We start from the raw sequence: 12,891 nt of genomic DNA, 5'->3' as shown, positions 1-12,891 counted from the left end.
TTCCTACATTTGTATCTCCTTTCTTTTACTTAAAAATTCTGAGTGTGAATAATATGAAAATAACTAAGCATTTGATCTATCCTGCTCTCAATATATACAAGTTTCAAATTAGCAAAACCAATGTTATTAACAAGTGTATGAACACAGTTTAAGATTCCTTTGCATTTTTTTTTTGTCCATACAATGCAGTATACTTGATGCAGAGGCCAAATACTTTTCTTTTTTTAAAGATTTTATTTATTTATTTGACAGAGAGAGAGACACAGCGAGAGAAGGAACACAAGCAGGGGGAGTGGGAGAGGGAGAAGCAGGCTTCTTGCCGAGCAGGGAGCCCGATGTGGGGCTCGATCCCAGTACCCTGGGATCATGACCTGAGCCAAAGGCAGACGCTTAACGACTGAGCCACCCAGGTGCCGCCAAATACTTTTTTTTAAGTCACTTTAAATAATTCTTTTCTGCCACTAATGTGATACCCAATGATGTTGATCCAAGTTTTTATTATTATTATTATTGTTTTGGCTGGATATTAACAAGCTAATTACATTATCAGTTAACATCCTTACAAAAACTCACAACTTTATCTTTTGTTCCCAAGATGAGAGAATCCTGTATGTAATTTGGCTTTCTAGCCTTTTGTTCAGTTCACCGTTTTGTTTGCTTCTTTGTTTGTTTGTCAATGCAACCTGTCATTCTAACCCTTACAAAGAAAAGAGGAATCAACTGCCCATAGTGTTAGACACTTCATTACTTATAGACTATACTAAATGGCTGTTAAATGTAGAGAAAGACCACTTTTAAGAAAGTTATTTTGATTCCCTAGGGGCTTTATCATGAAAATGTCTGGGTAATGGAGTTCCATTCAGCCATCAAAGAACTACTAAGTCCATGAACTTAGGGCACGAGATAAATGGTGTTAATAAGAATATCTACTTTCACTTGAATAAGATTTTGAAAAAGAAGTATTTGAGTTTGTTTATGTGCCTTGGATAGCTAGTGAATAACATAGAAGATGAAATCATAAGCTTTAAGCAGTATATCCCCACCTCTTGATGTTTCAGATTACACAGGGCTGGTGAAACATATTTTTTAAAGAAAAAAAAAAAAACTTCCATGGTATGGATGAGTTTATATGAAAAAGTGAAACATTTAAGATAATTATTTTAAAGATTTTATTTATTTATTTGACAGAGAGAGAGAGAGAACAAGCCGGGGGAGCAGCAGAGGGAGAGGGAGAAGCAGACTCCCTGCTAAGTAAGGAGCCTGATGCAGGACTTGATCCCAGGACCCTGGGATCATGATCTGAGCCAAAGGCAGATGCTTAACCGACTGAGCCACCCAGGTGTCCCCTTTTAAGGTAGTTTTTAAATAAATGGATACTAAGTAAATATGTAGCTGGGCAATGTAAGAATTTAGCTCCCCTATGAATTTTTTTAAATTTTATTTTGACTTGTTTGTGAATAGCCCCATGAATATAAGTGGTATTTTTCAACGTCTCCTAAGAAACCCTTGCAACCTCAAGGTTTAGGTTTTCTGGCCTTTAAGTGAGAAGTTAAATACAATTGTTTTCAAAATCTAGGCTCCTGAATGTGACTGGGGACTTTTCCAACACAGTGTGAGAATGGAGAATTGTCCAATCTTAAGAGGAATACCTCAAGACTGGGAAAGAACAAGTCTGTGTGGGTTCTATAAATAGTAGAGACTTACAGTATCTCCCAAAGATGCAGAATATCAGTGGATGACTAAGGAAGTTTGACCTGAAACACAGAAAATCTAGAGCAGCCAAGAAGATTCTCTCTAGGCAAACCTATAGTCAATGGGAGGACCTTCCTGAGGGGAAGGTCTGTATGTGAGAACTTCCAGGGCAGCAGAGCTCTCAGAAGTCTTTGTACCCTAGAAGGAACCATGGTGGCCACTGAGACCAGACTCATTTTTCCTTTATCTCTGACTAGGCTTGATTTCACCAGTGCTGTGGTCCTGATATTAATATGGAAAATCATTAACAGAGAAAATCATGAAAAGTGACTATTACTGGACTTTTCTATGATATTGGAAAGGATTACAGTTCACTTTAGATTTGATTGAGAAAAAAATATTAACTCTGTGTCATATGCTTTTTTTTTTAAAGCTTTATGGAGTAATTAACAGCTGAGACACAAACACATAGGTGCATAAATAATAAATTGTGTGAAGTATTATAAGCATTAACACAATCTAAGTTTACAGAATTATCCAGAGATATTCTAAACTTTTTCACTTAAGCTGTGTGTACATAGACCGTATTATAAATGGATTGTGATTCATCATCTAAGCAAAGCTGAACCTGTGGTTTCATGAAAATTGATGACCCACATCGAAGTCTACAAGACTGTATCTACTGAAGAAAGAGACGGGGGAGAAGAAACTGTTTAAAATGCATAAAAATATTAGTCCTGACTATAAATACTGTAGCAAATGTATGAACAAATTCACAGATGGCAAAGGCATCAGCTATAGGGAATAAGGTTTCCAAACAGCCTATTCCCAACCCAGCCATTCACCACTTGAGGTAAAACAGATTATAAAATTAACTGTCAATAGTAGTACAAGAGCCATTCCCTGTGCTGGGTGTGTGCGGCACAGCACTTAGACATAATGCTACTTATCTCACTGTGTCAGGAGTAAAGTGCATTTCAGAACTGTCCATGTCACACTCACTGGATTGAATAATAATAATTATAAATGTGACTTTAAAGAACTTTCTTTTTTGTTTGGTTTTGCAAAGTTGCCTACCTCGTCAGAGCCATCTGCACAGTCAAAATCTCCATCACACCAGAACCTTGAAGAAACGCAGTCCCCATTGGCACAGAGAAAATCTTTTAGTGTGCAGGTCTGTGGCTCTGGGGACAGAAAAACAGCACAGGTTTATTCTATTATATGCAACTGCGTTCTAAATTTATACGACATATAGTATGAAGTAGCATTAAGAAAAAAGAGGTTAGCCAAGCAGAACCAATAAATTGCTTAGAAAAAGTGTTTCATGGAGCATCTTTGGGACATAATATAATGATTTTTCAAATTTATTCTAAAGTCCTGAATAGAAAGCGGTATTACGGAAACAAATTGAAGAAAAGACAAAAGATAGCCTACCATTTAGTAAAAAGACAACATCAAAGTAAAATAAAAGACATAAAAATCTACATATTGCATAATAACAAATCTTTTCCAGTTGTTGGAATTCTGTCATTTTATGCATTTAGTTAAAGTAAGTAAGACATTTTGTGACTCTGTACCTATGGGGCTATTTATTGAGTAGTAAGTCTAGTCTGTGCCTCTTGACTTCTACTTTGCATTCTAATGACTTTCTAATTCTTCAGTTTTGCCTCCAGAAAAATCGAGAGTTCATTAAAAAAGAAGGGCACATGGGGATATTATTGGACATGACTGGGTAGGTAAGAGTGGAAGGGACAGAAGGAGGATCTCTTTTTATTTTTTAATTTTTTTAAAGGTTTTATTTATTTATTTGAGAGAGAGAGAATGACAGATAGAAAGCACGAGAGGGAAGAGGGTCAGAGGGAGAAGCAGACTCTCCGCTGAGCAGGAAGCCCGATGTGGGACTCAATCCGGGGACTCCAGGATCATGACCTGAGCCAAAGGCAGTTGCTTAACCAACTGAGCCACCCAGGCACCCAAGGAGGATCTCTTTTTAAAAACTGCCTCTTTGTTTATGCAATTGTTTGCTTATGCCCTGTATCATTTACTTGCCATTTTAGATAATTTGCCAGTTATTGATTTAATTATGCTTCACCATCTTCCACATAGGATATAAGCCAAAAAGTATGACTTGCTACTTGGCTTAACTCTGATATGGAGTATGTTTCACCTGAACAATGAAGTAGGGTTTTAGGAATTTTTGCCTGCAGGTAATTGATATGACTGCTAGAGATCATCTCTTGTTTAGTTTTTGTTCTCTAAATAGAACTGATATCTGGCATGATGAAAGACCCCTTTTTGTTTTCTCTACTCATTAACTGTATTTACAGCTGCCTCACACACAATACTCTTACTCAAGTGAAGGAGGAATAACAGAATTTTAATTTAAGGAGTATCCATATGAAGCCTAATTTTCTGCAAAAAGATTGTGGCTATTTCAGCCTGCATTTCAATATTGCTCTACACAATCACTCAGTTTCTAGCTATAGGGTAACATCATGAATGTTTGGTATTGTAAAGGCTCTTACATTTCTACATAAAGATCCCTCCTGAGACCCCTGGAAGAACTATGGAAAGTGTAATATGTATCAGCATTTTGTTCTGCTTTGGGACTTACTTTCTTCTACAGTGTGAACTTCAGGCTATGAATAAGACAAAATGCTATTCAGTGGGATGAGAAAAAGCCACTTAACAGGAGGATTCCCCCTCATTTCTCAACACTCCTTTGTTCAGTGAGCATGACAATAGCAGTTTCTCTTTTTGTCTTTGCATTATATTTACATATGCCATGTTTTAATCTTAAAAACAACAGTATTAATACTAGTATCACTATTTATAACAATAGTAGTTATGACCAGCTAGTGATTTCTTATTTGTTGTTAAACACTAGGTGAAGTTAATGCTAAGTACATGAATTAACTCAACAATTAATCCTAACAACTATATAAGGTAGGCGCTATTATAGGACCCTTTTGTCAATGAGTAAATTGAGGCACAGAGAGGATAAAGAACTTTCTCCCAATCACCCTGCAAGCAGAAGAGCTAGTATTGAACTTGAACCTACAGTCTGATACTAGGGCCTGTACTATTTACTACTAGGGCCATATCATGGTCCCCCATACTACTGAGGAAATAATAAGTGTTCACATACTACAGAGATTAACGATAAAGTCCTGAGAAGTCAAGTTACTTATTGAAGGCATATGGCTAGCAATGTCTACTTCACTTAAAAATAAAAGAGAACACTTTTCCTCTTCCCATTCTGCCATACTGAAGCCATTCCACCCTCCTGTTTGCAAACATGCAGTTTTCTTCTTAGGGAAAAGAAATTATAGTGAAGTTAATAAATTAATTAATAAAGAAGTGCTTAATTTATTGGATAATGGAAAATAACAATCAAAATGATTTTCATTAAAGAATTAGAGAGTATTTTTTATTTTTTTATTTTTTTAAGATTTTATTTATTTATTTGAGAGAGAGAATGAGAGATAGAGAGCACGAGAGGGAAGAGGGTCAGAGGGAGAAGCAGACTCCCCGCTGAGCGGGGAGCCCGACCTGGGACTCAATCCCGGGACTCCAGGATCATGACCTGAGCCGAAGGCAGTCGCCTAACCAACTGAGCCACCCAGGCGCCCTAGAGAGTATTTTTTAAACACATTGTATTTAGGTGTTTAAAGTAACAGCAGTAGAAATATTGAATTTCATGGACTTGGAGGTATCTGAATGAGATTTTTTTTTCCCTTTAATATTTTAACTTGCCTTTATCCTAATTAAACACAAGTTTGTTCATCATATGCCAAAACAACGACTTCACAAACTTTGACACACTTTGCTATAGGGTTGGATGTTGTTGATCTAAGATGATAACAAGTTACAAGGTTATAAAGTATTTCAAAGCATTTGCCCAATAATTCTACGGAATGGTTGTTCTATAGAGACTTTGCTAACATTATTAATTGCTCTGTTCTAATATGGGTGCAGAAGAACTGAGTGATTTGTTGGAAAAAGTTTTTTTTTCAGTGCATATGAAATTCTGTATGGTTCTAGCATGCTTTTAGGGATGCCAGCAAAACCACTTCTGGATAATAATCATGAATTATTTATACATAAACAACGGTCATCAAGGAATGGGATAGCTAGCCTGTTTTTAACTCTCATCTATATGCTTCAGAATCTTTTGCCGCTGGGTATCTCAAAAGGAAACTCTCTTTTGAGGAAAATGTAATTTAATTATGAAAGAAGGTCCTGAGGGATTATATTCTCTTATTGTTTCTTACCTTTGATCTTTTCTGGATAAAGTAAAAGACCAATTTTTAGACCTTGGCATGATAGTTAGCATTTTTCTTGTTAAAAAGAACAAAAAAAAAATGATCATACCTGGAAGATAACCCATTTGGAAAGAAAATTTGAGTGTGAAATTTTCCCCAGTATTTCCAAAATGTTTTTATCACCTTAACTTTCTCTGATACTACCTATGTCCCCAGATCTAAAGTAGATAGGAAACCCCACACATGAATAATTAACCAGGTTTTCCATAAATCTCATCTAAAATGCCAAATCAACAAAAAGAAGACTTGGCAGGGCATGTTTTGGAAGGCTGATCTGGATTCTATAGTAAGAATAAAAAATAGGGGCATTGTGTGGAAAAGTCACTTCCCTCAATACTGAAGAAGGCAAAAACATACAGGCTCAGAACTGAAAAGAGCTTTGGAAGCCATCTTGCACAAAATTGAGGAAGAAACTAAGTTTAGAAAATAAAAGTGACTTTCAAAGCCACAGAGTTAGTGGCAGAGCAGAAAGGCTTCCAGCCTTCAATTTCTCTGCTGAGTATATTATCATAAACCCTTGGTGCTAAGTTCAAAAGTTATATGAATGTGGGTGTAAGCATCTGAGGAGAATTTTTAGAATACAATCAGTATAACTGACATGCTATACAAATAATCTTCTGCTGCTATAAATTCAGTGTGAAAGAACTAGAAATTCAAATAAGGCAGACACAGCCTTTCTCTCTACAAAAACCTTCATCTGGTTGATCAAGTTATTTGGTGCTTTTGAGTCTATTGGATTGTTAGTTACTTCTTAATAATGCAAAGATGGGAAATAATTTATTTTGCACATCATTTACTTAGAAGGCAGACATGCCATATACATTACATTTGTTGCTGATAAAGATAGTATAGATGCTGAGATTTGTCAGATATTTCCAAACCTTTGATACAGATGACAAAATAACTCCAATAACAATAAAATTTTCTTGTTTTTAAAAGCCTAAATCATTGTTGGAGCACAGTGTCCCTGCTGAAGACTTAACAAGGGAAATCATCAGCAGATGATAAAGAAATGACAATGGACTAATTATCCCATATAAATATAAAAATGTAGAAAGCATAATAGATTTAAAACATTGTCACAGTTAATTGCTCCACTGTGATTCAGACTCTTCCCAGATTTATGCCTGGAGTATTTCCAACACAATTTAAAGAGTAAACTCTATATCGGATTCATAAACAAGTAAGTCCAAAAGTGATTTTAACAATACATTGCTAATATTATAAATGTGTCAGGTCCTGTGCTGGACCCTGAAAAATAGCCCTGCTCCCTACACTATTTCCAGATATTTAAGTAGGAACTCAGATACATGTGATAAAGAAATGAGCGGTGTAATGGAATGCAGGGGAGTGTTGGTTGATGGAATGTGGTCAAATAAAAAAAAAAATGCCACTGTTGTTTTTTAACTCTAAGGCTAATTTATTATCCCTGCTATACTTCTGTACTTAATACTTGCTGGCAATAATTGCCAATTGTGAAACAAAATGCATACCATTGACTAATGATATTTAGAAAAAGTGGGAACAGTATACTGCTGTATTTTGGGGTATATTGTTACCATCTATACATATTAAAATTAAATTTATATATGTGATGTGATATACATAGAGTCATGATTACAATATATAAATAGTAATTTATATGTATATATAATACTTTTATTATAATCATACACATGAAATTATAATAGTTTCAAAAATAATGAGAAATTGCAAATATCTTAATAGCATTTTATATGGGAACAGTATTTTTTCTAAAGCTGACTTCTATATGACCAATCTCCAGGTGCTTTAGCTATAATGTATTCTTTTCTCTCTCTTCATAGACTTAGCTTCTGTCTATGTAGAACTTCTGGAATTTTCAATGTTTGAACTTTCTCATTTCTATTCAGATGGTATCTTCATTTTTTTATTTTATTTATTTTTAACAGAGAGAGAGAAAGAGAGCGAGCACAAGCAGAAGAAGCAGCAGGTAGAGGCAGAGGTAGAAGCAGGCTCCCTGCTGAACAGGGAGCCCGATGTGGGACTTGATCTCAGGACCCCGAGATCATCACCTGAGCCGAAGGCAGATGCTTAACCGTCTGAGCCACCCAGTCGCTCCCAGATGGTATCTTTAAACACCACCCAATTATCGAGATCCCTCAATCCTTCCTCTTACACATTCTTACATGTTTACCATGTTACCAATTCTCTGATACTGGTCCTGTGTATGCCCTCTCTCCTACCATGTCACAACTGTAATATGCTTCCTTCCTGCTCACTGTCATCTGTTCCCTGCAAATTCATCAATGTTGCTATCTTAGGCCACATGCTCAGGATGAATGGGCACTAAAAGAAGATCACACATAATTGGGTATTTTATACTGCAATGCTTGGCATTGCAGACACTCTCTTGCTTTTTCTTAAGGGTTCTGTGGCTATAGTGATTTATCACTAAGTTTTCCCAGTGACAAGTGAGAGGCGTGTTCCTTCTCCTTGTATTCTCGTATGAAAAAATGACTTTTAGGAGATGCCAGCAAAACCATAGTCAACCACTTCGGAAACTCCAGCAGACCAAAAACAGGTTATCTCCACCTTTCATTCTTCTTCCCCTTCTCCTCCAGTTATAGCAGTAACCTAACTTCTCACACAATTTCAACCACCCCTTGAATAAAGGGTTTTCAAAGATGCAAGTTTCCAACGTGGCCTTCTCACTTCCCCTCTCCTGTTCTCAACATCCTTCAGTCATAGGGCACTTCTTCTCAGGTAGCTTATTGATAATGAACACTCAAGGTATCCAAAATTAAGCTAAGTCGTTTTCTGCATGTTTAAACTCTGAAACAGAAGTGAATTAAATAGAAAGTATATATGCAATTGCTTCTTTTTTGTAGTTGCTCTTCTATTCCTGCCACTCTTACTTCATTAGGTTTTTCTTTTAATCACTGGGTAGAATCTGAAAACCTGCTATACAAAAGAATCTGGAACACTCTAACAACTCTTTGCAGGATTTTTTTACCTTTCTAAAGGGTAAGATCAATTGAGAGATCTATATGTGAAAAAGGAGTAACAAAAGGTCTCCAAATCAGAGTAATCCATAATCCTAATGATCCAGAGATTTCATACTTAATGTACCTGATGCTTAACACCGTCAGATTAAGTTTCAAAAGTTATTTTTTTAAAAAGTTGATATTTTGCAAACTGAATATCCAAGTGGTTTAGTAAGGCTGTGACTCTAATTATGTACCTTCATATACCATATTCCAATGCTTTAATGTAATACTTTCTATCTCATCTCCTGTATCTTGGGAAATAAATGCTCTTGGTCCAATGTATAAGAGTAGACACCATTGTTATCATCAAATCCTTTCTGGAAGTAGCAGAATATAAATATTTAATAAATGGAATTGGATTAGTATCTTATTTTAAAACATGACTATATTGCTTTCTTTGTCTAAACAGCACTGTGAGAAAGTGTTGGTAAGAAATATATTCAGAAATTAATGCTAGAATTATAAAGATGCTGTCACAACTTTACATACTGCCATACTTTTTAGAAAATAAAATTGTTGGACAATTATTGTCTTTTAAATTTATTACATAAAAATGCAGGAGGCAGATGATGATGACAGTGTTATTCTATTTTCAGAGAAAAGCATCCTGAATACATATGGTGTTCACCACTCCAGAGAGAATAAATGATATTTTGCTGAAAGATGCTCATGGGTAAATTTGTAGTGTAAAAGGATTTGAGACTGAAATGAAATGAATACCATCCCCTAAAGAATGATGTGTTTTTTTACTGTCTCCACATCATTCAGCTCTTTGTATGAACTTGCATCAAGGGCTCACTTCATTGCATACTAATGGGTTGCATTAAACCTCATGATACTTTCATACCATTTCTGAAAACTATAAGAAAATTCCCAGTATGAGCATTTCAATAATTCTACCATTTAAGATTCAGGTCAATTTAGTCTGAATATTCTTGTCCAATGTGAATATATGTATAAAATTGTGAGCTGCAGGACAGATAGGTTCAAATTCATACCTTAACTGAGCTAAAAATTGCTATCCTGCTTATTGAATATGCTGTCAAGCTCACAATGTTCTCAAGCGAGAGTACTTACTACAGTTTTCTTCATCTGAATTATCACTGCAGTCATTTTGGCTATCACACCGCCAGTGATCTGGAATACAGTTGTTGTTTCTGCACTGGAACTCGTGAGGTCCGCAAGTCTTTTTATCTGTAATAAAAAGAGCCAGAGTTTGTGACGTTGACTTCCATGAAGACATCCCTCATGATACCCTTACTGCCATGCCCAATCCAGGGCATATGACATTTCCTCAGACCTTAAATCAGTTACCAACTGAGAAGCGTCTCTAGGAAAAGCTGAAGGCAAGTGCTAAATAAAATTCACCCTACTGTCTTGTTTTATGTTGTTATCAGTCATGCTTTCATCACCAGCTAATTACAAAGCAATTGATTGGCCCACCCACATAAAGTCAACACAAATCAATCAAAAAAATATTAATAACTACCATTCTTGAGGACACTGCCTCCCTAAGCCACCTTCTCTATCTTCTTTAAGGCAGAAAAAGAAATGGTATTAGTCAGACTCTGAGACTGTCATCTTGTCTTTCTCCCTAAGAATTTCTTACTCATAATCTACTTATCAACTGATCTAAACTTATAGATTATAATAAAAATTATAGATTATAATAAAACACCCGTACGGACCTTGAAAATTAATAAAGTGCAATCTCACTTGAACTTCTAAACAATCCCCCACTGAGTGCAAGGACAGGTATTAACTAGCCTTTCATTTTACAAATGACAAAAGGCAGACAGAGTTTAGAAGCTTGATGAATTTTTACTACCATTAAATAGCACAGTCAATATATATATTTGTGTGTTTTTACTCTTGCTTTACTGCTCTTTACAACAAATCTGTGTTCAAAACTGAGCCAGATGCAGTATGCATGCAATAAGAATTTATTTAAAGTTTGGGTTACATATTCTTAAGTTTCTATAACAGTAATAGCTAACTGTATATAGTTTAAAACAGTGCATCTTAAATTTCAATGTACATATATGTAAATTACTTGAGAATTTTGCTACAATGGAGATTGTGATTGAGTTGCTCTAGATTTCTAAGAAGCTCTCTAGTGATGACATTGTTCTTAGGTCTATGAAACATACTGAGTAGCAAGGATCTGAAACATAAAGATGGGATAAATTCAATAATATAATGATAATAAAATTATAAATGTCAATGTACAATTTAGGACACATTCTCCTTTCATATACTTAGATCAACTCCTTATTCTCAGCTCTTTTAGACATGCACAGTGAGTTTAACAGACTAGTAAAAGTTTACAGTTTACTCAGACTAGTAAAAAAAAATTAACTAAAGGAGAGGATAAGCTATTTGTTGCTGGTTGCTACTCGTTCCTTTAAAATGTGTCTTATAAAATTCAAACTCAAATAAGATTATGAAAGCAAAAGTGATTTAGGTATAATTAGAAAATTAAATAATGAACATTTATTGAGGATCCAACCCACCTCTTGGCTAAGCATTTTCATAAACATGATCATAATCAATCCTCATAACATCCCTCAGAAGTATTATTATATGAATTTAAATGAATGAGAAAAAATAAGTCTCAAAGAGTTTAATTTTTTCAATCTTACAAAAGGGAGTAAATGGCAATGGAGAAATTTATGTCCAGATGTTGCTCCAGAAAAATTTAACATTTCTGTAGAAATTCTCATGACAAACTTCAAATTTTTCAAAGTTGTCAAATTTGTCTATAGATAGATACCTTTACATATGTCTATATATAAAGAGCCTGTATTTCCCTTCCTCCTTCCTCCCTTTCTTCCTTGCAGCCTACCAGCTTGCCAATGATTACTCAGACCCCAATTTGTGTCATTGCATTGAGTGCTGTGTTTTGTGATATATCCTTTTTCCCTATGTTACACCTAAATTTAGATTTTAAAATTGGCTTAAAATCTGTAGAAGTTCTAACATAGCATTTTGTACATTTGACTCAATCAAGAATTGTGTTAGGATGATTGGAACTTAAATAATGACCATTGAAAATATGGGATTTGGTACAGAACTATGTAGATGGTTGTTTCATTCTGGCAATTAAAACAAACTTTTCTGAAACCACTACTCTATTTTTGTTTAACATTAGCTTTATTTATTCCTCTCTACATGTTTCTTGCATTATTTTTAAATATTATTTTAAAATTTTAGAATATAAAAAAGTAAGAAAGATCATACTGGATCAGACAAATAGACTATAGCACCTAGTATTAGAACATTAGCCCCAAGCAATTTCCCATGGCTACAAAAGTTTCACAATAAGTACTTGAGGATCGATACAATACGTGTTTTTGAGGGTTTTTTTCCTCCTAAATCCTATTTGTACTTTTTTTCTATGTTTAAATATTCATATCATATTTTATGTTTGAAAGAGATCCACACTTATTTCTTAACAAAAACAAGTTACAGTTCATTGCAAAGATTTCCATTTGGGGCATGCAGAAACAGTAACATTGAAAGGTTAATTGCCTTATGCAAGGTTATTCAAATTTTATGTTTCCAAATTATTTAACTTTTTGAACCATGACATTGCTTATAAAAATTACAAATATAAACTATACAACCTGTATAGACTTTGTTCTGTATTTAAAGTCTCCCTTGAGGAGATTAATGTAAATATAAATATAAATATAAATATAAATATAAATATAAATATATTTTTAATAGGAAACTGTATGAGGAAGGTAAAGCAGCAGTTCTCAGATTGGCTACACATGAAAATCACCTGGGAAATTTAAAAATCCTTTTGCCCAGTCAATATCCCACATCAATAAAATCAGACT

General features: G+C 34.8%; 1 protein-coding gene across 2 annotated transcripts in view; it reads right to left on the bottom strand.

The window, feature by feature from the left end:
* Positions 1-12,891, bottom strand: part of LRP1B (LDL receptor related protein 1B) — a 1,880,289-nt gene that overhangs the window by 148,954 nt on the left and 1,718,444 nt on the right. For both annotated transcript variants that reach the window (XM_088022156.1, XM_088022157.1), the window contains 2 exons: positions 10,124-10,240; positions 2,770-2,876 (listed from right to left, as the gene is read on the bottom strand). In XM_088022156.1, the coding sequence (XP_087878282.1) occupies positions 2,770-2,876; positions 10,124-10,240 (224 nt within the window). The remainder of the gene's footprint in view (positions 1-2,769; positions 2,877-10,123; positions 10,241-12,891) is intronic.

This window comes from Eumetopias jubatus, unplaced genomic scaffold, assembly GCF_037043125.1.
Source record: "Eumetopias jubatus isolate StellerSeaLion01/CBP00866 unplaced genomic scaffold, mEumJub1_p1.0 scaffold_3, whole genome shotgun sequence".
Lineage (NCBI taxonomy): Eukaryota > Metazoa > Chordata > Mammalia > Carnivora > Otariidae > Eumetopias > Eumetopias jubatus.
The sequence above is the reverse complement of the archived record's forward strand: the minus strand, read 5'-3'. Positions and strand labels throughout refer to the sequence as shown.